General features: G+C 41.0%; 1 protein-coding gene across 10 annotated transcripts in view; it reads left to right on the top strand.

Moving 5' to 3' along the window:
- The window catches only part of LOC308478897 (membrane cofactor protein-like), a 51,710-nt gene that overhangs the window by 17,871 nt on the left and 7,065 nt on the right, over nt 1-26,774 (top strand). For 3 of the 10 annotated variants that reach the window (XM_081009058.1, XM_081009054.1, XM_081009057.1), the window contains 9 exons: nt 9,453-9,641; nt 14,782-14,878; nt 16,538-16,623; nt 18,509-18,706; nt 21,245-21,427; nt 21,527-21,577; nt 24,155-24,223; nt 25,057-25,092; nt 25,370-25,414. In XM_081009058.1, coding sequence (XP_080865184.1) covers nt 9,453-9,641; nt 14,782-14,878; nt 16,538-16,623; nt 18,509-18,706; nt 21,245-21,427; nt 21,527-21,577; nt 24,155-24,223; nt 25,057-25,092; nt 25,370-25,414 — 954 coding nt within the window. Of the gene's footprint in view, nt 1-9,452; nt 9,642-14,781; nt 14,879-16,537; nt 16,624-18,508; nt 18,707-21,244; nt 21,428-21,526; nt 21,578-22,584; nt 24,125-24,154; nt 24,224-25,056; nt 25,093-25,369; nt 25,415-26,774 lie in introns of those variants that run through there. The other 7 variants (XM_081009059.1, XM_081009056.1, XM_081009062.1 and 4 more) reach the window with 4 other exon arrangements.

The raw sequence follows: 26,774 nt of genomic DNA, 5'->3' as shown, positions 1-26,774 counted from the left end.
TGTACTGCTTTTAAAATATGAGGAACTTAATGTTTCCGTTGGTACAGCCTGTTTCAGCGAAAAGAAAAGAAAACTTGTTGCCACATAAATAACACATTTTTCGCACGAGCCTGTTTACATTAAACCTGTTTCTTTGGTGATATAAAAAAATTCTATAGTTGCAGGTTATACATTTATTTACAGAATGCTTTAAAAGACCAAGGCTGCATACACAATCTCCTGTTTGTAGCAAAAAAAATATGTTTTTTTCAATCCGAAATCATTCATACTTGTCCTCATAATGTTTTCACTCTAGATTGATTCTATATCTTGCATCCTGCATCTTGCATCCTGCATCTTGCATCTGTACACCGCTAATAAACTAGCAAGCATAACACTGGAAGTAAAAACTTAAGATTAATCTTCATTTTTCCTTTTTCTGCATACAATTTGTGGATCATATTGTTTTCTCTTCTTAGACTGCACTACAGTAGGGAGCTGTTGAGTTGAGGAGAAATGAGAAAAGCAACAGATTACCCCTGTATCAGCTGGTTTTGCATGCAAATGTAGATATTCCCTAGCTAGAAAAACATTTCCCTGAACTTTGAAGGCATGTTTGATAAGGCCTACTTACAGTATTAATTGTTACATAACTTTGACTTAGATTTGCATAGAGAGTCAAGTCTTTTATTGTCTTGGACAGAATCTAATTGGGTGTACTGTATAAATAAAGAACCCATCCTATTTTTTGGCATCTAAGATTTATTTCTATTTTTTTGCACATCTACCATAAGGAACAGCTAAAACATCACAAATTAGGGAGTAAGCATTTGGGTTCACTAGAACTCTGTCTTCAGGCTTAAATGTTCAGTAAAGACAAGAAAAGGGAAAATGTGTGTCATGGGCATATGTCATGAAACATATTTTTTCTCTTCTCTTCTCAATCTTTGGCTGGTTGACCTTACTGAATATCCACCTTGAAGAAGAGTTCTGAGTAATTCAAAAGCTCACTCATTACATTATTGCAGTAATTTAAGAACTAACAGTAGGTATCCAACGTAATGCTTACAGTGGATTTTTTGGGAAGAGAAGCAAACCAAGACCACCTAAATATCTATATCTCCTCTGATCATACCCCTGATTACTTAAATGTATTTTAAAATTGTGTTCCTGGAAAAGTGCTTATAATGTTTGGCTCTGTTTTCTGCTGCCTTAAGAAAGGAAACAATCTCATTGATAGAGTTTATAAGCAATTTTCTTCCAATGAGAATTTTTATTGGGATAGTCTTTGATATAGGTTGACACTAGTTCTCAACAAATCAAATTATATATACAAGGTGGTGGTTGCTGCCCCTGTGGTGCCAGGATTAAGCAATGAAAATGATTCAGTATAAACTGCATCCTATTTAATGGTGTTGTAATGAAAACCCATTAGGCTGCAATCTTATACCCATTTTACCTGGAAGTAAAGCCCACTGTACTTACTTTTGAGTGCATGTGTATAGTTTTGCACTTTGAATCTATATTTAGCTTATCTATATTTGACTTATATTTAACTTAAACGTTGGATCAATTTTATGGGTATATTAAATGGCTAGAGTTGCTAAGTGTTTGCCCAAGATGAGAAACCTTTTTAATACACTGGACTTTGGGTAATGCTGAAGCTGCTGTACCTCCACCAGTCTTCTTCCACATACCCCAGCTGTGGTGCAAAATTAGTTGTCCTCGCCAAGGTTGGTTGGAGAAGAACAGGGTGGAGGCACAGAGGTTACAGATTTCCTCTGTGCATCAGAGCATATGAAAGCTCAGCCATTGTCTTAACGCAAGAATTGGCAAACCTGCTGGTCACAGTTTTGTTTACAGTGAAGTTGCTAGGCATCTGACCTGGTTCTGGCCAAATAGGCATAGCCAGAGCCTGGGAGTGATGTACATCTGGAACATGCATCCAGGTATCCCTGTTGGCCTAAGAAGCTTTTAAAGGGATCTAGGCTTAACATATCACTTGTTCTGAATGATTCTTGTTCAATGGGCTTCTTTTGTGGTCCAGTTATCCTATAGTCCACTTCTTTTGCCAGAACCGGGTGGTGTATTAACCTTGGTTGTGTATTAACCTGAATTCCCCTGGTACCTTCTTGGGCACCGTAGCTAGGGAGACACCTGAAGTCTGGTTGAGAGAAGGTGCCCACAATCCAGTTGGCCATTGGCTGCTTGTTTATTTTTGCTGTGGCAATTTTGGGTAGCTCTTGAACCACTTTCTGGCTTGACACTTCCAATACCTGTGGCTGGTATGGGAAGACCCTGGTAAAGCCCTCCCAAAGGTAACTCACCACTTGGCAGTCTGGGAACGAAAACAGAAGCAAGTGCAAGGCAGCAGGGTGTACTGGAGAGAGGGCAAGGGAGCATAGGACCTGAGGTTTGGGTGGGTGATTACTCCCTCTCTCCCACACCAGTGGAAGGGGCAGGGTGCAAATATCCTTCCTTGGTCCCCCAAGGACCAAAGCCCCAGGGTCCTCAAAAGAAGCTGTGGGGGGCATGAGTACAGGTGCAAGTGGGCTGAGAGTGGAGAGCGAGGCAAAGTTCACACGCGTGCATGACCTTACATTGAGGTCTTTGGCAGGCCTCCTGATTAGACTTTCAGCAAGCATGGCGTAAGGGGTCTCGCTTGGAAGCAGGGCTTGTTTGTTTAAAGGCCCTCTGACCTCTCCCTGATATGGGGTCCACCAGCTTGAACCAGAAAACACTGTTATGTAGATTCCACATGGCATGGGGATTGCTGGAAGCCCTCTTATGGAAGGCCTTGTCATAGTGGAATAGCCCACTCGGTGGAATAACCTGAACCCTCCTCTTTTTTTCATACCTCCAAGATATTTTAGGTTTCCTTTTCCCAATTCAGGAGGCAACAACGTAAAAAGGTAAATGTAATAGCCATTGGCCTCAGCCCTGACAAATTGCTACATGCCAATGGTGGGTGGGACAAGAGGGAAAGGAGATGGAGCAGCTGATGTATCTCTAACATTTTACAATAGGGTACTTTCCGGCCACGCAAAAGTTAGAGGACATCTCTCTGCTCTCCATCCAGGCAAACAAGTGGCGTTATCACAGTTCAAGAATACGTTCCAGCCAGGCAAAAGCACTATCAGATTACGCAGAGCAGAGCTGGGGAGGAAGCATTAGCTTTGGAGAGGGTATGGCCTGGCTGATTCTTCAGAATAGAAAAGGCATAAGGACTTCCCAGCTTCAGGTTGGAGTGGGGCCAGGAGGAACCGCACATCATAAGGGGTGGGGTCAAATGCACAGCACCACAGCATGTTTATTTAGTTATTTATTGCCCATTCACGCAAGCAAGATATAAAGGGGTGTTTTATCCTCACTTGAGTGTCTTCTCTCCATTGCTTTGCATTTTTGTAGCAAGTAATAAGGCTTCTAACCAGGAAGTAAAGTCACTGTTATTGTTGGCTTGGGGACAGCATTACAATAAAAAGGAAGTTATTGATTTCCACTGAAAGCCAAACAAATATTATAGAAGTGAAGTACTTTACTGCTGAACTTAATGCAGGAGTAAGCTGCTTGAAAAGGCAGGTGTGAACACATCCATTTGTGTCCTTCAATTGCTAATATATTATTAGCTATACTCTGTTCAGCAACCGCAGGAAGAAGTCAGAAAGCGGAAAGGGTGTGGGAACTGAGTATTTTCATGACATCAGTACTGTGCCCACCCGTACTGAACATTTCAGAAAGATAACATCATTTTTTTAAATAGTCTGTCCAATAAAAAGAATCAGACTGTTTGTTTTATAAAAGGAAATCACATCCTCTACAGTGCCACGAGGTAGTCTCTCTGAAGTCAGCACTTAAGTCATAAACTATATTTACTTTAAAAATCATTATGGGCTAGTTTATGTGGAAATAGATTAACCATGGGAGGGTTAAATTACTCATTTGTGCCTATGGGCAGCTGACAATAGTGATTTTCCTTAGGCAAAAATCTCCCTAAGTATTATTCTCAAATATATTTTTTGTGTATCTGGTCTGCCCCGCTGCACTATTCAATAACAATAAAGCAGCCTCCCTTCACCCTAATTTCAGCCTTCCTGTGTTTATGCAGGGGTGTGTGTGTGTGTGTGTGTGTGCGCGCGCTCGCACGCTGGGGGAGAAAATATATAGTCAACTGAGTGGGGGGAGCATATCCATCCATATTTTTTTTAGCTTTTTACATTTTTATTCCATTTTTCCTTTAAAAACATTATATACAGGATTAGATTTGGGAACGTGGGGAAACTCCCTGAGTTTATAATGGTGTCAACAAATTACTCATTAATCCCATAAGATGCTAGACTTAATTTCATAATGCACAGAACAATTCCTTTCACCATGAAATTTCAGCATTCTAAAAAAGGTGAAGGATTTAGAAAGATGAAAAGCTGCTTTCATCTTATTTAAAATACTTTTGTAGCCATTACCACAACAACACAATGAAATGGTTCTGCTTTGAGGGAACTAAAATGTTACGCTCCAGGAAAGAGCAGAATATCTGAAGAATTCTTTTGATTATACAAAATCTGGATGTCCCAACAGACCTTCAGGATGATAATTCATTTATTGCTCATTACTTTATCCCACCCTTTTTATTTTATTTATTTATTTAATTTCTATACTGCTTTATATTTTTAAGAAAAATCTCAAAGCAGTTTATAGCATATTAAATCAAGATCCTTCTTCCAAGATGCTAATATATGGTTATCTTACATTATCTGTAGGTTAGGCTGTGAAAGAGTGACTTAAGTGGGCAGTGCTATGGCAAGGTCTGCCGGGATAAGCACCTTAGGATGCAACTGATACCTGGCTCAGCCAGCATTGAGGCCCCCATGTTGGTTCAGCAGATGATTCACCGGTGTAACTTGTTCATCTGGCTGCGCTGAAGCCAGTGTAAGTCCCCCCAAAAGGGGTATTCTGAGGCAGGACCAGAGAGTGGGGACTTAGGCTGCTTACCTTGTTCAGCTCAGTCATGTGACCTGGCAACTTGGCATAGGCACTATTTTCAAAGCTTGTTTTCCCTCTACAAGGCTTATAGGCAAAGCAACAGCAGCCCCACTGCTAAATGAGATTTGGACCTGGTGTAATGTTACATTGCCTTACCCAAAGGAAGTGAATGAGCTTCATGCTGAATGTTTGAAGCCTGGTATCCCAGGGGAAGTCTTAACATTGGTCCATTAGGCTACACAGCAAAGAGGACTTACTTGCTACTCAATGTAAACTGATAATAATAAGTTTTATTTCATTAAGTGCTTTTGATCTCAGGGTTAAAAGATAACTAAGTTTTACTCAGACCCATTTAACTAAGTTAATCATGTTCATCATTTTTGGAGTAGGACTAGTATTAAATACAACCCAATGACAATACTTATTTACTGTTTCATGCCACAGAGCGAACAAGAACTGCGCATTTAATATATATAGAGAGAGAGTGCCAAAGGTTTGGTAAGCAGCTGAAGGTATCAGCCTTAGAAAAATGAATGGGTAGAACAGTTTAAGCAGCACCCACGACATAAATGTAGACTGGTAATTTTTTTCTAGAGATATTTATACTCTTTATTTTTTCCTCATGTTGCTTTACAAAACTTATCCCCCATTTCCTCATATTGTGAAAGACATGAATATATGCAAAGCAGAGAGTGGGTGAGGCTGTAAGACAAATAAAAAAAATACCCTGCTTTCATACCTTGCCTTGCTTTGGATGATGCAACAGTTCTTCAGAAAGGGAGTAACAACAATTATTTTGGCAGGATTGCCAAGAATGTGGTTGTCATGCCAGTCCCTATGTCAAGGAATTGAATTTGACCTCATCAGTTATACTGCTTTCTATCCTAAGTAGGCAAATCCAACTAATCAGATTACTCCTTATCTGTTAGCTAACATAAATGCATAAGAAAGATAAACACATGAGAAGAACAATGTTGGATTTGTACTTCCTGCTTTTCTCCCACTGTCATAGCAAAATTCTGACCAGTTTCAGAGACATCACTAATGAGAAGCTATGTACTAGAAAATGAAATCTTACAACAAAAGGCTAAGAAGGGTACTAAAAGTGGTATACAGAGTGTGGAAAGAGGGAATAAAGAAACTTCTGTTATACATACAGGGATTGGCAAGAAACTTGAGATAGACAAACAGAAGTACACCAATGGTGGGTCCAACAGTCAAGAAGGCGGTTTCTGCATGTGCTTCAGAGGGAAGTGGGGGGCGGACGGGACACATCAACCTCATCAACCATCTAGAAGGAAAACTCAGTTCCTAAACCTCCACTGCCTTATGAAATATATTTAGGAGAAGAAAAGGTTAAAAAGTAAACACTACAGAAATATGTAGTCTAAGACAGTTGGAGGGTGCCTTGTACGCCGCCTTCTGACAACTCCTGCAGCCAAGTTGATACAAAACACTGCTCTGCTTTCCTTTAGACCATTATCAGCATGACCAAGATGGGGGTCTTATTGCCTAGGCAGCACAGGACCTCCATACACACTGCCCAGGCTTGCACCCTGGGGGTCACTTTGGTGCTGCTAATGCAGCAGACGGCTTCACCCCTGGAGGCACACACCATTGCCTCTTGAGACAGATGGATGTCAGATTGTGTGCATATGTTTGCAGGGGTAGTGCTTGTGGATGGATAGTGGCAGTCAGAATTGCCCAATCCTCTTCTAAGCCAAACTAATGAAGAGAACAGGAGAATTACAAAAACTTTACATACTTGCTTCATTGAAACCATAGCAGTAGCCGGGCCGTACCAGGCCCGGGTGGGCCCTGTAGGGCGACTCTGTTTGGAAATGATACCAGAGTGCAATACTGTGGGGTTCACTTAGGTCCTATCTGCACTATAAATTTAAAGTAGGATGCCTTCATCTGCCCCAGATGCAAGAAAACATGTCTCTACTGCATCATACTCTACTCCAGCATAGGCAGGCGGTGCAGCCTTCCAGCACTTTGACTTCACCCCTAAGGGCACGGATGTCAACGAATAACACTTTAAACAGTCATGGGGTGTGTAGTTGGGAAGGGCGTTGAGAGGGGGCTCTTATTTCCCTCCGAGTGCTAATTCCCAGGGTTTCTTGGGAAGTGGGATTTATTGTTAAACTACTCTGAGAATTACAGTTTATGTGGGAATGAATTCGGGTCCCTTGAGGTCCCCCAGTCCCAACACCAGGAGCAGCTGGACACGCCCCAGCTTGGGCTGCCATGCGCGGAGCCCGTTATCTCTTCCCCTCAGGGGTCAGAGAGCAGACTCATCACGCGGCTGTTATCCGAAAGTTCGTTTCCCCTCAGTTATGGTTTCGCCCACATTTTCCACCCGCCAATCCCGAGCGCGCTCTTGCCCGCAACCTCTAACCAGCACGCGCGCGGCGGCCGTGGAGCGTTAGCTAATATCGGGAACCGATAACGGCGGAGGCGGTTCCTCGTGCGGCTCCACCCTCTCCGCCTTCCTTTCGGCGGAGCCTCGGAGGCGACGCTGCTGCTCACGCCCCTTGGCCGGAAAAGCGCACCGCCGCCTCTCCCTTCCCGTCGAGTCGTTTCCTGGGCCCGCTCCGTCGCTTTGCTTTTCAGCTGCGGAGGGAGCTGCGGCGGCGCTTTCTCTTTCTCTGACTCCGGGCTCTCTCTGTCGTGCGATGGCGCCTCTTCCTGGCTTCCCTCGCGGGGGGCGGTTTCCATTAGCGCTGCCGCTGCTGCTGCTGTTTTCCTCGCTGTCCAGAGTTCAAGGTGAGGCGGGGGGGGGGGGCTTCGGTTCTTCTCTCAAATGGGAGGCGCCCCGCCTCCCTCCAGAGACGGATCATGTCCGAGGGCGAAGCAAGGCTTTTTCGGGGATGGCGAAGGCAATTCCCGCGTCCAGGGCAGGAGGGAACTAGGAGCCTGTCTGTGTTTACCTGAAGCTTGCTCTCTTACCCACGTGTTTGTTCTTATTCTGCTCCACCTTCTGCTGTGACAGCACTTCAGATATTTGGAAACAGCCGCCACGTCTCCCCTTAAATCTTTCTTTTTTCCAGGCCTTACTTCATAAGACCTTTAACTATACTGGATGCCTTACTCTTGACATGCTGCTGGGGCATATAAATAATGTGTTGCAATTCTGGACAAGCCCAGAGCTTCCCTGACCTTGCTGTGGGTCCTTTTTGCTTTCTTCTTCCTTTATCTTGTACTGTTTTCAAGAGTCAAAAGCTAATAACAGGGAGCCTCCTTGACTAATGATGTCAGTACTAAGATAGGCAGCCAGGCAGTGCTAGACACAGAGCCACATAAGATCACTGCATGCAGGGGAGGGCTCTTAAAAAAGCGACAGCCTGCCTACCTGATGCAAGAGCTTGTGTCATAAATGAGCATCCATGGTATTCACAACATACCTTGATTTGAACACTGCAGCATGCTCTATAAGCACATTGGACATGTGCTGGACAGGCCTGGCATTTGAATACTATGTGTTTGTTTCCTTTTGCTGTCTCTTTGAATACAATTTTTATAGCATGGACTTGAAGTAGTTGTGAGACAGCTACCTAACATTCCAAATGGCATTGGCAGTTACTACAAAACATGTAAATTTATTTGGTGCATTATATGTCACTAAATTTTAAGGATGTCATTCTCTTGTTGCTTCCAAAACTTCCTAAGCAGGAATAGCCAAGTATGAAGTGCTGAGGGTAAATATGTTTTTTGTACATCGCCTCACTTCCAATAAGAGGATTGTGCATTAATTCTTGAAAAGCTGAAGGCCATACTTTGGCAATAATATATGTATTTTAGGGTCAACCAAAAGGTCACAGGCAAGGTTTCAAATGAACTAGGATTTTGTTGGGGATTTGTCATGATTGCATCACAGGATTGGAGGAAGAAAACATAGATGTAAGAATTTGCAAAATTAACTAATGTTTTCATCTACTCAAGATCCTTCAAAAAAACCCAATGCTGCAATAGTTAATTGCTTACAGCTCTAGTAATTTTTTTGTGAAGAAAATAGTTCTTAATGTATGATGAAATACGTTTCTTTGTTAAAGCATTTCAGCTAGCTACTGCCTTTTTGAAAAGCATGTAATTCTTTGGCAACCTGACACTAGACTCACAAGCAGTGTGTGCAATGGGATATAAAACATGCTTCAGTGGATAGTCCCCTTCATCTTTCAGGATTTTGGCCCAGTACAGTAAGGCTGCAGTCCTATCCTCACTTACCTTCAAGCAAGCCCCACTGAAGTCAGTAGGGCTTACTTCCAGGTAGCTATGGTTATGATTGCTCTGTAAGTCTTTCTGTTGCCAGTCTTGTTCCAAGAATGCTCTGTAAATGAAATCCAGGAATCTATTAGGACTTGGCTCCCATTAGATCCCATTAGAGGAAAATGTCGTAGACATTTCTTTATGAATCATCCAGTGTTCAATGCTACAATGAACCTTGACTTCACTCCATAGCTTCTAAGCTTCCTATCGATTTTTATTTCCAGGTGATTGCACCCATCTAAATGTACCTAATGCAAGTTTATGGAGGGGTGATCCAAAAGACAGTTATCCTGTTGGGACTGTTTTGCAGTACCGTTGCATTCCAGGTTATGAGCCTATTCCTGGAGAGACTCTTTCTGTTACGTGTCTTGCCACTTCAAGATGGTCAACAGAAAATCCAAAGTTTTGTCAAGGTGAGTTTCACTTCCTTTGCAGAATATGTAAAACTATCGAACAGCCACCTTAGATCAGAGCAGTGGATTAGAGGAGATCCAGACACTTCAAAAAGTTAGGAAATAATACAGAAGGGTTTTCTATTGTAGTATGTTGAGGGCTTAAATTGGGAAACTAGAATATTCTAAGTATTATTCCTCCCAGTGGTGGACTTAGGTGGTGGATGCCCTTGGGACTGTAGTCACAGCGGTGCTTCTAAGAAACAAGAACAAAGAAATAGCATCCTGGGAGGAACCCCAAAATTTGCAGAAGTACCAAATAACAACTTTTAAGAAACCAAAGAGGCAAAAATAGCCTGATGAAGACGGAACATGAACTATAATAATAATAGTAGTAATAATAATAATAATAATAATAATAATAAATAAATAAATAACTTTTATTTATACCCCGCCCTCCCCAGCCAGAGCCGAGCTCAGGGCAGCTAACACCAATAAAATCACAGTAAAAACATAATAGGGGAAAAAGAGAGGGGGCGGGGAAGAAAAGAAAAAAACCCCAATTTAAAATACAGGTTAAAATGCAATTTAAAATGCAGCGTCATTTTAAAGTAGCTGATAAGGTGTTTATCAGGTGGTTGGCTAACAGCCGGGGGCGGGAACTGAATGGAGAGGATGAATTTGTTTGGTGGAGAAAGGGCCTGACTGGCTGTCTACCAACCTTCTCTTGGAAGGTGACAGAATATCACAGCATTTTGTTGTAGCTGGTCCCATTTGTTCTTTCTAATGCTGTTTCTTTCTATTCCTTTGCACTGTTGGCCATTATATATTTTGATTCCAAAGTTCCATACACAGAAAAGTATTTCCTTGTGTTTAAACTGAACCTGTGTTACGTTAAGCATGATGTGTCCTTCCTAGTTCTAGAATTAGATGTAATGGTAGGCTCCTGTTCTCTATTCACTGCCACATTCTGCATTCAAATGCATTTTTCTTGCATATCTCTGAAGTATTCCCTTTTAAATTTAACAATGATTACACATAGATGAGGGTTCTGCTTCAAGCAATCCAAATATATAAAAGATTAGATTGACCCAAAAAAGGCTTAAAACTGGCCTTGAGATGTCAACATGTTTGATATACTGTTCTGATTGTTAAGCCATATTAAATAACTTTTACTAGCTATAACATCTTATTTTCCAAAGCTTTGTTCATGTGACAAATTCTGTTCAAATTTATAAGGTTACTCAATTAACATACAATTTAACCAGTAGGAATTTATTGCTCCTTGTTATGTTCTGAACAACCTCTCACTCTCCAGTACCTCATATCTGTTGCTCATTTCCTTCTCTATCTGATCTTAAGTCCCTGTCTTGCCCACCTAACACACCTTAATTGGATTTTTGAGGAGGCTGTGTCGTGTATTTATAGTATACGACTGTGACGTAAAGCTCAGAAAGACCAGTGTGGTGATGCAGTGCTGCAAAATTCCACTAGGGTGGTGTAGCTTGTAGGGTGCTGGACTGGAGACTCTCTCTGATTGGCTGCAGGTGCAGCTTGCCTGAGGGAGGGGGAGTCAGCTCTTTGGGAGGGAAAAGGAAAGGCAGTTGAGAGTTGATGTTCTTTGTGTTCCGCTGCATAGGAGCATAACTCCTGAGCTGTGTGAGAGAGATCTGTTCTGAGGATCATATCTGTAGCCAGAGAAGGAAGTCTCTGAGCTTAGTTTGAAAGATAGTGATTAGTGCCTTTTTTAGGAGTATACAGACAAGAGAAAAACGGTGAAATTGAATTAGGGACAGGAGAAAGAGTTTTTAGGGAACACTCTACTTGGGTCTCCATTCAGTAAGAAGCCTCAGGAATGTGATTTATAAAAAGTTGGGAAACCCAAGTATTAAGACCTAAGCTGTAACATCTATACAATTAAGTTTAAGGAACTGAAGTGAAATAACTGAAAAGAAGCTGTGTGTGTGCCACCTTATATGGAAGCCTGTAACATCCACTAAATTTAATATAAATATAAATAATCTGTTTCTTGAAAGATTTCTGTCTCCTTACACATCCTTTGTTTTACCAGTTTTGTTCTGTAAAATAAAACCTTTTTTCCTATTTAATTTCTCCAAGTACCAGAGTTTTCCTCATAAAAGCAAAAAATTAACCAGTAGTTAATAGTTGGTTCACCTCAGTGACACAGCCCAAAGCTGTGATAGACATCGGCAGCAAGCCAGACTTGTGGGAATGCCTGGCCTATAAGGGACTTATATCTGGCTAATTAGCACCCATTTCCAGGCCAGGAGATTCAGCAGCAGAGTGGTTGTCAAAACATCTAAGAATTATGGTAAAACCGATATACCTCTTGGCGCTGTCCTAGTGAGTCTTTGTTTTATTGTGTTTTTATATTAAATATATAGTAAGCTTCTGTGGACAACAATTAGCTGTAAATAAATAGTGAATAGAAATTGTATTAGGCAGCTGCTACAGCAACCTCTTTCCTAAGACGTTTAAACTAGACCTGAAGGTTGAACTAGCTTCTTTAGCTGGATGCTTTAGCTGAGATTCCTGCATTGCAGGAGGTTCGACTAGATGACCCTTGGAGTCCCTTCCAACTCTACAATTCTATGAGTCTTACGATCATGATGGTGAGAGGTGTCAGCAGTGACAGCTGTTTTCCCGAAGCGGGTGGGAAGGATCTTGTGTATTTAGCATTTTGGAGGTCCTCAACCTAAAATAATGACTAGATGCTGCCCCAGCCTGATTTTTCCCCCACCATGGCTGGAGATGTAAAATTTCTGAAAAGTTGAAGGAATTGGGGGGGGGGGGTGACATTCTAGGCATGAGGTGGACCGACTGGAAAATATGCACAATATTTTCTTATTGGATCTGACTTCATTATTTTAAGAATATAAGTGCACAATAGCCTAGCAGGCACACAAAACTACTGTACTTAAAAGTACTGTACTTAACTGCCCTGTCATATTCATATGAAGGCTGGTAGATCAATTTAATTACTTAATTAAAGTATAACTGTTAAATTTATTTGAACAAAATACCTTAGTTTTAACCAGTTGAGATAAACACAAGGGTATGAAAGCAGTATTACAATTTTGTAGTAAAAAAAAGAGATTTTTTAATTATCTCAGCTGTCTTCTTTTTTATACTAGACAGTGTCAGCACTAACAAAACTTAGAACATCTATTTGCCAGAGGTGACAAAAGGATAAGTGTACAATAAGGGAAGAAATGATCTTTCAGCTGCTTTCAACCCATGACGGAGAAAAGAAAGAACCCTAAAGGCCGGATGCAGCCAACAGATGACCTTATTATGAAAAACCAATAAAACTGGATACCTGTTAGAGAAGATAGTATTTTCAAGAGCGTTTCCAGACTGTCTCTATTTTGCAGGTGGGATCCAATCTAATACCCACAAATTCAGACAGCACAGTGTATTTGGTGCCTTTGTGCAGCAAACCTGCTGCTTTTAAAAAATAGGCTTCTTGCAGTAAAGTGTGTGACAGGGAAATGCACTGAAGATTGTGGTATAACAGTTTTTTGACACAATGTTGTATAACCTCTCTACACACAAAAAAAGCATGAATGCTCTAACAGGTCATCTGGAAATGACCTTGATTCCTGTAGTGTTGTTGGCATCCATCTGTCTCAAGAGATGTGAGCAGCACCCAAATGACCTCCTAGGGATGCAAGCTTGGATGGTGTGTAAGGATGTGCTGGGCAGCCCAGACCACAAGACTCCCACTTTTGGCCTCTTTTTTTGTAATTTATTTTTTATTAAATTTCCCATCCCCCCCCAATTACATTATAACATATATCAACCTCAACCTCCTTTTTCTAGTTTATTTTCAATATCAAATCCTGCTTATTTCCTTTCCATTCATTTTTTTATATTTAATCTTATAATTTATATAAATTTTGTTATTTGTAAATGTTTACTCAAAACCTGCTAATGAGTCCAATTCTTTGAATTGTTTCTGTAGATAAACCGAAAATGGTTCCCAATCTTTAAAGGATTTTTTTGTCCTTATTTCTTAAGTCTGTCAGTTTTGCCATTTCGGCATATTCTGTAAGTCTTTCTTGCCATTCTTCTTTCGTTGGTATTTTATTGCTTTTCCATATTTGTGCCAATAACATCCTTGACGCAGTTGTAGCATACATAAAAAGTCTATGTTTCCCCTTTGGCAAATCTTGACCTAAAATTCCTAGCAAAAAGGCTTCTGGGGTTTCAACAAAAGTTACCTTAAACATTTTTTTCATTTCATTATACTGTATATCATTTCCCAATAATTTTTAACTATTTTACAGTTCCACCATAAATGATTAAATGTGCCTTCCTTCTCTTTACACTTCCAACACTTATTGGAGCTTGGTCTATACATTTCTGCCATTTTCATTGGTGTAATATACCAACGGTACATCATTTTAATATAATTCTCTTTTAATAATATACAGTCAGTAAATTTCAAATTTACTCTCCATAATTTCTCCTAGTCCTCTAATTGTATCTTGTGCCCACTTAATCATTGTGGATTTCACCTCCTAATCTTTGGTCTCCCAGTCTAATAAAATACTATACATCTTTTTTTAATAGTTTAAAATTTTCATCTACAATTTCTTTCTGGAATCTAGATACTGTATAACAAAAACTTTTCTTGTTATCTTCTTTAAATATCTCATTTAATTTTTGATATTGCAACCAATCTTGAACATGTTCTCTTATTTCATCAAAATCTTTAAGTTTCAATTTTCCTTCTTTCTCCTCTAACAACTCCTATATGTAGGCCAGACTTTTTCCTCTATTTATTTTTTTGACTATTATTTCTATTGGCCCACTTTTAGCCTCGTTAATGTGGTCCAAAGGAAAGCGGAGCAATTTGTTTGGCATCAGCTTGGCTGCAGGAGGCTTACAAGGTGCCATCCAACTGTCTTAGGGACTCTGCTCTATATAGGGTTTACTCCTTAACCTTTTCTTCTCCTAAAGATATCCTGCAATGCAGCGGAGGTTTAGGATCAGAGCTTTCCTTCTCCTAGATGGGCTACCTTCCAAGGTTGAGGAGCCCCATCTGTCCCTAATCTGTCTATAGGATACCCTTTTTAAAAAAAAATTAATGAATCAAGGTTGCATGTGCTAATGCTTGTTTTGATTTTTCTTTTAGGAAGGCTATGTCCTGCTATAACTCTTGAGAATGGCAGAATAATAAAAGCAACAGACCTGCGACTAGGTGATGAAATAACTCTAGGCTGTAATGATGGGTGAGTTTTAAGCCAACGTTTGTAACACCTTGCTTTGTTTAAAACTCCTGGGAGGGGTTGGTGACAGACACATATTAACTGCTACCATATTAAGCATTACTGTACTCTTAAAAATCTGCTCTATCTTATAATTATAATCATGGGTGTCCACAGAGAGGGTATGGAGGGGAGTAAATGCTCCAAATAAATTAATAAAGAGGGAACAGATCTACTGTTTCTGGTTGATTTTACTACCTAAGCAGTGGCAATTTGTACTCAGATTTTTCATTTTGTTTCCAGGCAGCCCTCTGTTTATGCACATTCAATATGGGAGCAACTGTGTATATGCACATTGCGCCGAACCTGGAAGTGACCTGCAAAAACATCATAAAGATGTCACTGAAACATCATGGGGTGGAGCAGGGTGTTTGCAGGTTTTTTCCAATGGGTTTTAATTAAACATGATTTAACCAGCATGCACAGTGCTTTGGAACGTAACCCCGGTTAAACAGGGCTGCCCATAATTCTCATTTGGCAGAACAGCTGTCTTTCTATGGTTGGACGGCATCTGAATGTCTTTCCAATCACTACTGAAATCCTCAATTCTTTCCCTGTTTCCATTTGCTCCTTGCAGCCCTTAAGTGATTGCACTGCTGCTACAAGCCACTTCACAGCTCATTTCACAGAAAAACAATATGCCAGAATAGCACCATTACCATTAGACTATAATAATAATAATAATAATAATAATAATAAATTTATTATTAGACTACACTTCAGGGTTGTCATGTATTACTTTAACTTCTCCCTTTCTCCAGCAAAATAGCAAAATAGATATAAGAATATGTTGCAGGGCTTGTTTAACCCACACTTGCAGTCACAGTCCTGCCCCTTGCAATATGGTAAAATAATGATGGGTTTTACAGATAGTTGTGTTGGTAATGTGATTTTTTTTAATGGTAATCAAAGGTGGGGACTCGCATAGTTTTAATGAAATACTACATGTTTAAAAGATAATGAATTCCTGCCTTTACTGCTCCCCTTTGTTTTTAAGGTGACATTCCACTCCCCATCATAGCGCAGTGCAAAACCCTCATTAGATACCTGAATTGCATTTCAAGTAGTCCATATTGACCTGAGGAAGTGCACTATAATGAAATTAGAAAGCCCAGGCTCTCTTATGAAAGCACTACAGCCTATCATCCAAGCTATCAAGGTTTTTATGTTGGTATGACTTTATCTGGGCACTCTTTTTAAAAAAAGAAATAATTCTGTATTGTAAAGTGAAGTGAATTGCTAGGTTGTTTCAACTTAGACTGACAGCAACCAGAGACAAGACTTTTCAGTTGCAGTACCCCATCTATGGAATCCTCTCTTCAGGAAACTTCTCCTGACCATATTTTTGTAACATTTCAGCAACAACAGAGACTTTTTACTTGGACTTATTACTTGAACAGATTTTAATACTACTGCTGTTAATATTCGTACTGCTGTGTTGTTTCTTTCTGCTTTTGTACTGGTGGTGGTTGGTTCCATTATTTTCTTTTTGTGTCAACTAGCAGAATTGTGACACTGTAGGGGAGAGTATAGTCTAAAGGTATATGTACTGGCTAAGATATATCCTCTATCTGCACACCTACACCCTTTGCACTAAAATATAAGGTTTCTCTTTCCCTTTAGGTACAGAATAATAGGCCAAAAGACTCTTCGATGTTCCCTTATAGACAGCAAAGTTGTTTGGAATAGAGATCTTCCACTTTGCCAACGTAAGATGATTTGTTAATTCTAGCTTATTAAGGTTAATCTCAATGTGTTATAGTGTGGCTCTGTTTATTGCAAGTGTGCAAGTGTCCTCAACCAATATGTAAACTCAGGATACTTTCTGATCTTGTTCCAGATACTCACCATAATTGTTGTTTCCAACCAGCTGGCTGTATTTCTAGCTTTCCCCAGAGCAGGAAATTTGTGCAATGAAATAACATGTGTTAGTTGACAAAATCACATGTTACTGGGAATTCATGAAATTGGTATTAGAGGAGAGAGGAGTTAGACACATAAGATATTAGAGCAGGGAACCTCTGCCATTCCTTGCAAATGGGTATGTTTAATCAAGAACCCTACACAGCCTGTTCATTAAGCAACTTTTCAGTGTTCCTAGAAACAGAAAGGATTTGTCCCTCTCAATCTACTATTTAAGTTTTAGTGGAAGTAATGGAAGCAACTTTGCTTCATTATCATTATTCAGAGAGGATCTGAGGGAATAAAGCAGTGTATATAGAACATCCACACATTGGTGAAAGGGGTTAGTTTGAGGACCTCCAGAAGATCCTCTTCTCTGTGGTGATCTTGTATAGGGAGGTAGAGAACCATCCCTGGAGGAAAAGTGGGATAAAAATATAATAATAATAATAATAATAATAATAATAATAATAATAATAAAAAAAATAATTTATTATTTATACCCCGCCCATCTGGCTGAGTTTCCCCAGCCACTCTGGGCGGCTCCCACTCAAGTATTAAAAACAATACAGCGTTAAATATTAAAAACTTCCCTGAACAGGGCTGCTTTAAGCAGATTAAAGAAGTAAAAAATTATTAGACTTTAACATATTCCATTTTTTTAAACCTATTTTTCTTGGGTTCACCTTTTTGCTTGGGTGTTTAAAACTTAACAATGGCCTGTGAGGAGTCTGAATTTGCGTCATTCACTGGTTGCCCCATATCATTTTGGGGGACCTATCTTCTTCTGGAGTTAGTATTCCACATGTGTGTGGATTGAGGAGGAATTGGCCGGATTATGTACCTTGATTACTGGAAGCCTCCTGAAACATCATTTAACTTTTCAGCTGAAACAGTTCCTTCTTGGCAACTTTGCATAGCTTTCAAGTGGCTTTGCCGAGTAGGAATGTTCTCTCCTCCTTCCAGTGGTTTTCAGGGGTTCAGGCTTTGTTATTTCTCTGTGTTCAGCTGTGAAGACAGCCTTGTCTCCATTGACATACACGGGGAGAAATAAAGGCTGTACCCCTGGTAATAGTGAGGAAGTTGAGGATAGTGGAATCCCTATACAAGGGGCCACAAGGACCATCCTGGGGAGCGGGGGTTCCCGCTCAACTGTTTTCAGAGGACAGCTTTTATTCCCTGGTTTTACTGCCTCCATAAATTTCTATGAAGAAAATAAAGCCCACTGTAAAAATAAAAACTGGGAGGAAGTTTTCTCCATCAAGGAACTTTGGGGCAACAGAGTTCTTGGTTGTGGGTTGGCTTTCTTCTTCTTCTTCTTCTTCTTCTTCTTCTTCTTCTTCTTCTTCTTCTTCTTCTTTTGTGTGTACTATTTATCCCCGCCCCCTTTCAACAGCTTTCTTGATAACTCTTTTTTCTATAGCAGTCCCTGCTCTGAAGTTGGCATGGGGGCTTTGGTAGCTTCCCAGTTTGCTTTGGAGGTGGTGGAAATAGCTTCACAACAGCCCACTGTTTCAATGTTTGGCTGTCATCCAAAATGGATGCACATGCCTATAATAAGTATCAAATGATTACTTTATAAAATGATACATCTTTTCAGTGAAAATAAATTTAGTCCAAATATCCCCCCTAATAGGGATGCTCTTGCAATTGTAGTCTAACTGAACTGTTAATGTTGCTTCTGCTTCCCAGGAATCCCCTGTTTCCCCCCTCCTGACATTGCCAATGGCGAACACACTGGCAGAGGTTTCCTTGAGTTTGACCATGGCACAGCAATAACGTATACCTGTAACCCTACTTTCTCCCTTATTGGAAGCCCAACCATTACGTGTTCAACTGCTGCAGATGGTATAAATGGAGAGTGGCGTCCAGCTGCACCTGAATGTAAAGGTGATGGAAATTTATGCTTAGTAGCTTCCTTGTGATACGTTAATGTAAATAAAGTTCTTGCTAGAATGAGCTATATTTGTAAGCTGCTGCTGCTATTCAGCCTCTGAGGTTTTCAGTGGGATTGAGATGCAATAGCATTGCCCCCTCAATGAGTAGCTTGTTTTAACCTGAGTCATTTTGAGGGAAGCTTATGGCCTGATCCAGTCAAGGATAGCCACTATTAAGTCACATTGAAAACAAAGAAACTTAGATTTAGTTGTGAGTAATTTATTCCATTGAGGGACGCGGGTGGTGCTGTGGGTTAAACCACAGAGTCTAGGGCTTGCTGATCAGAAGGTCGGCGGTTCGAATCCCCACGACGGGGTGAGCTCCCGTTGCTCGGTCCCTGCTCCTGCCCACCTAGCAGTTCGAAAGCACATCAAAGTGCAAGTAGATAAATAGGTACCGCTCTGGCGGGAAGGTAAACGGCGTTTCTGTTCACTGCTCTGGTTCGCCAGAAGTGGCTTAGTCATGCTGGCCACATGACCCGGAAGCTGAACTCCGGCTCCCTCGGCCAATAAAGCAAGATGAGCGCCGCAACCCCAGAGTCGGTCACTACTGGACCTAATGGTCAGGGGTCCCTTTACCTTTACCTAATTTCATTCCATTAGTTTCATTTGGACTTAAGCATTACTACCTTTAGCAGGAATGGGTTGTTGTGCTCAGAGTACAATGAATAATCAAAATAATATAAATTTCCTGCAATTCTTTGCTGGGTTTTCTTCCTTTCTTTTTTTTGGCTGTCCACATTCCATGGGCTTTTTGTGTGTTATCTATACAGTGGTGCCTCGCAAGACGAAATTAATCCGTTCCGCGAGTCTCTTCGTCTTGCGGTTTTTTCGTCTTGCGAAGCGCGGCTTAGCGGCTATTAGCGGTTTAGCGGCTTTAAGAAAAAGGAAACAAACTCGCAAGAACTCGCAAGACGTTTCGTCGTGCGAAGCAAGCCCATAGGGAAATTCGTCTTGCGGAACGACTCAAAAAACGGAAAACTCTTTCATCTAGCGAGTTTTTCGTCTTGCGAGGCATTCGTCTTGCGGGGCACCACTGTACTAAACAAAAATGCTTTGAGAAGAAATCAGTAATCACTAAAATACGTAATAACCTAATGTTACCTCTTAGTATAGAGGCATAACACTATATGCTGCATTTCCGCTTCATAGAAAATGACTTGCATATGTGAGTTGCTTTTTTAAGAACAATACTCAGTAGGTAGAAATTGTCAAGTATACCTTGGTGAAATCACTTCAGCAGATGGTCTGTGAGCCAATCAATGATGTAGTCACATTGCTGAAACTAAGCAGATTTGGGTCAGATCTGGGTCAGTTCAGTGCCCAGATGGAAGGAAGGCAGGTTATAAATGTACTAAACAAATAAACATACCCTTTAACATCCAAATCTGAGGCACTGTGTAACCTGGTCCAAAGTTACAGAGGGCTTTAAATAGTTCTTAGCAATCTCTAGAAAGCCGTCCTTGAAGTGTGACCCAGACTATTTTATGGAATTGTAATGGTATAATTGCAGGGACAGTGTTACTGTTTTTAGAGGTTAGTCTTTTGAGTATTTTATCACTTTATCTGATAAAATATTTTATTTGATTTTATCACTTTAATAGTTTCTGTCTTTGAAGCAGTTTATAGACCTGTCAAATAAATAATGTAATATAATGAAGATTATATATTTTTATTCAATCAGTTACAGTGGAACCTCTACTTACGGGCATAATCCGTTCCGGAGGTCTATCCACTGGTCGAAACGGTACGCTAGAAGAAGCGTATTGTGCGCATGCGCATTTGGCGGTAGCACGCTTTTGCGCATGCGCAGACGGCAGCAGCCACTTCTGTGCACACGCAGGTGGCAGAAGCCGCTTCCGTGCATGCGCAAATCGCGGCAAATCCGGTGTGTACTTCCGGGTTTGCTGCGGATGCAACTTGGAACGTCTATGAGACGAAAGGTATGTAAGTCAAGGTTCCACTGTAGTTGTTTAAATCCACAATAAGTGGAATCCTCTTTTGTGTCCACTTTCAATTTGGAATATGCAGATTCTGTTAAAAAAAAAACATTTTGCCAAATTTGGGTGGTTCTTGGTGGTTTGCAAGTATAAAGTCCCTGCTGCTTCTTTGGTGGAGACATTGGCCTGGTTTGCATAGAAGCCACTGTTTAACAAGTCATAAGTAAAGTGCGAATTATCTCACAGATAATAATGCAAACCATTGCTTGCTTTTCCAGTTTGCTTTCTTTTCCAGTCTCTCTTCCATTGTGTCTTTGCAGTTTGGTGAGTGTCTGAGATGGGGTGGCCAAACAAACCACAGTTAAGAAAAGGGTGCTGCACCCACATGTAATGCCTATCCACAGTTAAAACAAACTGGAGTTTAAACACAAACAACTTCAAACTGTGGTTTGCTGGCAGTAAATGAACCATAGTTAAATCATTGTGCATGGTTTAATAACCCATAGGTTAATTAACAAGTATCTTTTAAAATGCTGCTCATCTCTTTTCAGTTGTCAGCTGCCGTAGACCCTCTATTAAGAATGGAGGATTGACAACTACATTTCGACCTACATATGAATATAATAATATTATAATGTATGTTTGTGAACGTGGATACACTCTGGTGGGCAGCGACAGTAGTAAATGTGGGGCTGACAACGTATGGCATCCTCCTCCTCCAAAATGTCTCAAGGGTAAGTATCACAAGGGCTCCTTGGGTGGAAAAGCGGGGTATTGTGTTGCACTTTAATGCAGAACATCCATATTTCTTTGCCTCCTCTCTTTTCTTGCAGGTATTTTCACCACTGTTGTTCCAGGTCATGGAAATACAACTTCTAACACAGGTGAATTAGAAAAAATGGGACTTCAATCTCTCAATTTTCAGTTTGTTTGTTTTTTATCTTGGGTCAACTGCTTCAGCTGCAAAGTGAAGTAAGCTATCCCGCATGATCAAATCAGGAGTTCAAAAATTTCCAAAGCATTTATATTTTATGTTTTAATTGAACAATATTTAATTATTAAAATCTTTGTAAGTGGTTTACCATAAATATACATTAACTGGGGCTGTGCCCTTATTTGTGTAGCTCGCCAGCCCTGTGTGCCTACCTTTCAGACACTACCTATCTCCCGCATGCTCCCAGCTCCTTACATTCTGCAGTGGCATCTGGTGAGGCAGTATGGGTGGGGCTTTGTTGCTTTCCTGACTTCTCAGGTCACAGCCACTTGTCAAGATCAGGTAGAGTGAGGCGCAGGTGTCTGGTGGACCTGTTTGGAGCTTGTTTCTCCAGTAAGCAGCAACCAGCCCGTGGTATTGAGAAGTGGCTTTCCCCTTGCACTACCCACTCCACATTCTTGGGTGACCGACTCACTGTGTGCTAGCTTGGGCTGCCTGCTACCAATGGGCAGAAGGTCAAAATCCAGAAGCATTTTCTCTCCTTCACCCTCCCCATGTTAGCCCAGAGAAGAAAGCCTGTAGTTTTGAAATACAGGTTTCCTTCCCTCCAGAGTGGTAGCAATGTGGACCTAACAGCGGCAACTTCCTGGGCAGCTTGCTTGCTTTGCTCACTCCACCAGCCTGTTCAGACATTTCTTTCCGCCCACTGCTAGTGATGAGGGTAGTAATGGTCACGTGCTCCGCTCGCTTGAGGCTTTCCTCATCCTGTTTAAACTTGACTGCTCATGTGCACTTGGTCACCAGCCCAACAATGTACAAGTACAAATAAAGTGTTATAGAGAAGGTACAGATAAAATCAGATGTTAGAAACAAATCGGCCTATGAAAAATTCAAAATACAAATAAGATCAGCAGTTTAAAAAATATGCATGTTAACTTTCTAAAGCTTATTCCACAGACAATATCACGAGAAAAACCTGTTTGTGTGAATCTCATTAATGGCACCCCATACATAATTTTCTGACTATTAATTTTGAAGAAGGCATAAATGCATTAGTAGTCAGCACCTGAGAGTGAAAGTGAAAACTTGAAACTGGTAAACAATTTCTTTTTACTCTTATGGAATTATATTTATTATAGAAATTATGTACTGCTCCTCAAGAGAAATTTATAGGTCTGTTTGTGTGTTTGGTCATAGTGTCTTGAGCTCAAAGTACATAGATGCAGAGGGAGATAGAAATGCCTGTACAATTTAAATCATTGCTCCACCTATGTGGTTTGGTGTGCTCTGAGTAGCAACAGCTTTTCAAAGGCTTTTTTGGAGTAAATACTTTTCTCAGTCCTGATACACAGTGTCCTTTAGTTAGGAGGCTATGATGGGCCTTAAAAACAGACAAAACTGAAGGCTTTGATGCTGTAGGTTCTCAGTAATATGTAGGCTGCCTAGTAGACATTAAAGTTAAAAGCTTGCAGGCAGAAATTTGATTTTAAAATAATAAAATTGAGAACGAGTATATGGCAGGTCCCCCACAATATCAAGTTGTTGGTCTCCAGATGATGTTGGACTCATAAGTCATATCTTTTATCATGCTACTGCTGACAGAAGTTGAAGGGCCGCATTTTCTACATTCTTGCTGTAAACTAGCAGTGTAAAACCTCCAGCCCAGGGGCCTAATTAGGCCTGCTAGGCCTCTCCATTGGGTTACAAGACGCTGTTAGCCAAGCCACACTCTCCTGCCCTACACTTCACATCATATATGATGTGAAGGGTGGGGCAAGTAAAGATGCAGATGGGCCAAAAAAGGGTTTGCAGCTTTGGAGGTTAACATGCTTCAGGACAAGCTTCTGCTGTTGGGCACCTGCATAGCATCGCTTGTGGCTTTTTGCAAGCCCTGAGAATCAGTTGATCAGCGGTCCTTGCAGAGAGCAGCGTGCATTGCTTTAAAGCCCCAATGATTAGCAAGTTTGACTACCTTTCACACTTGGCCTTTGAGGGGGATAAGGATCTGGCCCACTGATTGGATCCAGTTTCCCACATCTGATGTACGTAAATGAATCCTTGTGAACTGTGCTGGCTTCATTAGTGGTGGTAGCAATCTGGAAATTTCTCCCTTTCATCCCCCCCCCTCCTTCTGCATGTCAGTGGCTGCTGCCTGGGATGCTTGCTTGCTCCACTCCTCTTACTCCGCTGGACTGCTCAAATGTTTCTCTCCTTCATTCTTTCACCCCCACCCACACACTGCTAGTAGTGGTTGCAACAGCAACAGTTGCTTCCTTTGCTTACTTAAAATCTGATGTTAAAAACAAGCCAGCTTTTAAAAAAATCAAATTATGAAGTAGCATCAGCAGTTTTAATATATATATACATTTTAACTTCCTAAAGCTGATTCCAAAGACTGAGACCATTGAGGAGCTGGTGTCCTGAGACCATATGGCACCCCATATGGATTTTTATGACTCCTGATTTTGAAAGGGCATAAATGGAGAGCTGTCAGTACTTGAATGTTGATATCAGTCTCTTTACACAGCTGGTCCAGGAACGGGGGGAGGAGGAGGAGCAGGAGGAGGAGGAGGTAACACCTTGGACCCTGGAATTGGTAAACGTTTGCTTTTCACTGTTATTGGTGGGTACGTTTTAAAAAGTGGGGAGTGAGCAAGAATTGAGCTTATGGATAGAACCAGAGTGGAGGAAATGGACTCTTGAAAATATTTACTGCTGATAAGTCAGCAGAGAGAGGATTAATTTTATCAGAAGAATATCATGAGGAGACTTGGGTACATGGTAGTGCAGTAGTCGTTTTGAAACACTGGAATTGCACACCATAAGGTGAACCTGCAACAGAATGTTGTGGTTTGTGGCCTTCCTTCTGAAAAGACTGCATGTTCAGAATTTAGCAAGCTATTTCCCTTAATCAGTGCATTCCATTTCCCTTGTCCTGTCCCATGTTATGTTTTTCTTTTCCAGCAGTCACTCTATTCAACAGCTACTTGGCTCCCTCAGTTCTCATTAGTCTATTTTGAAGGGTTTCCTCTTTAGGTTTTGTTTCTCCAAGCATGCCAATATCTCTGTTGTTTCACAGTGGATGTTCTGACTGCAGTTACAGTCCACACTCAATAATCTGAGTTTGCTTTTAAGAGTGATTAAGGCAAACAGGGTGGTAGGAGTTCAGTGATAGTGCTAGGCAAAGCTGAAATGAAAAAATGTCATTGGGAAAGCTAATGTACAGGAAATTGTGAGAATATGTCTTGTGGAAGAAGTGGAAACATTTGTTCTATTTTATCATTAAATGTAAATTTTATAAAGAGAACAATTGTTCCTTAGGCTTTTAATGCTTCTTAGGAGCTCAGATGCCTTCTGACTGCTTAGTCAAATGTAATCCAACTCCGAAGTTCACTACTTCTTAAAAATGCTGAATTTTCCTTTGGACAGCTTCAACAGCAGACAATCACTCAGGATTTTTTGGGGGTAAATGCTTTGAATTTTTTCTTCCGTTTAGTTCTTTGTGGGGCCTTTTGCTGGTTTGCATGCTAGAAGGTCCCTTAGGAATGCCTGGCTTTATGTGAATTGTGTAATTTATGGAATGTTTTTTCGGTGCATCAAGGCATTTCTTTTATTGTGTAGGAAATTCTGGCAAAGCTTTCCAGTTTCCTTTGCTTTTCTTTAAAATTTTCTATACTGCTTTTCATGAATTCCAAAGCCAGTCCCTCTTTTGCATAGGATCTAAACTCTCTCTTTTGCATAGGATCTACACACAGTCCAGAGACAAAGCCGCCCAAAGATGACACAGGTAAAACTGAAAGGTGGTGGTGGTAGTGACAGCAAATTAATCAGCTTGTTTTTAGATTAGCTATTGCGCTTCTATTGCAGGGTGTGGCAGCTTTTCTAACACAAGAAATTCTGAGCTGAGAATGGGAACATTCCATTTGAGAAGGCAAGGTGATGTAGGGGAGGATTTCTAATCTTGTGAATTATTCCAGGAATGTTTCTTACTCAGTCCTTACTAATCAGCTTGTTAGGCGGTGGCAGAATGAGGAAGGAAGGATTCTGCGTGTTAGACTCCAGTGACACATCTCTGTATAATCTCTGGGGCCTTGGTGTCTCTTCCTTGTAGTTCTGAAGGTGAGGGGAAAGCTCATATTTGCTGCTTAGTATCTGGAGACACTGTTTGGCAAACAAGTACCCATAAGAACATAGGAAGTTGCCTTCTACACAGACAGTTGGTCCATCTAGCTCAGTAATGTCAACACTGCCTGGTAGTTCTCCAGGTTTTCAGACACAGGACATTCTGAGCTCTGCCTAGAGATGCTGGGCATCGAACCTAGAACCTTCTGCATGCAGGACAGGTGTACTACCATTTAACTGTGGCCCTTGCCCTTTAGATTTCTCTCCTTAGTATAACGTGGAAAGGATTAAGCTGGTAAAAATAGTTTGTTTTCTGAAACTGAGTATTTCTCTTGATGCTTGCATACCATAAAGTTCAACTTGCATATAATCCTCAACTGAATATATCACCATGGTTGGCTTGTTGTCCCATGAATTCCCAGTGCAGTTCTGGAATTAAGTTTGACTTTGATTAAATCCATTATAATTGTTCTCTTCAGTTCTATAACTCACTGTAGCTAGGCATGATGATGGCTGCACTCCAAAAGCCCAAGCAATGTGTTTCCTAGGTTTTGTGTGCTGTCCTGGTACAAGTGATTCATGAGCTGTGCCAGTGGGCTTCTTCTCATTATCAAGAAGAGGATTTCTGAGAAGGCTGTAGCATATTAAAAAAACCCCTGAAATAAGAGAATGCTGTCTTTTAGACAAATGTTGACAAACAATAACAATGGTGTTTCAACAAGCCCTGTGCTTGTTAAAGCAGAGACAGTCTCAAATGTGGTTTTGGACAAGCCCAGGGACTTAAATACCTATGCTAAGGCCCTCTGACTGGGGATTTATGCCATCCAATATATGCCCAGCCATAAGGCTTTCTAAAATGGTCATTAGGTCAATGGGCAGGGCATCTCTTCAGTTTAGTTTTTGCCTCAGGGTATGAGGGTGGCCTAGGGACGCGGGTGGCGCTGTGGGTTAAACCACAGAGCCTAGGACTTGCCGATCAGAAGGTCGGCGGTTCAAATCCCCGTGACGGGGTGAGCTCCTGTTGC

Source organism: Podarcis pityusensis (assembly GCF_964106645.2).
Source record: "Podarcis pityusensis genome assembly, chromosome: 6".
Lineage (NCBI taxonomy): Eukaryota > Metazoa > Chordata > Lepidosauria > Squamata > Lacertidae > Podarcis > Podarcis pityusensis.
Note: the sequence above shows the minus strand (reverse complement) of the source record. Positions and strands in the feature narration are given on the sequence as shown.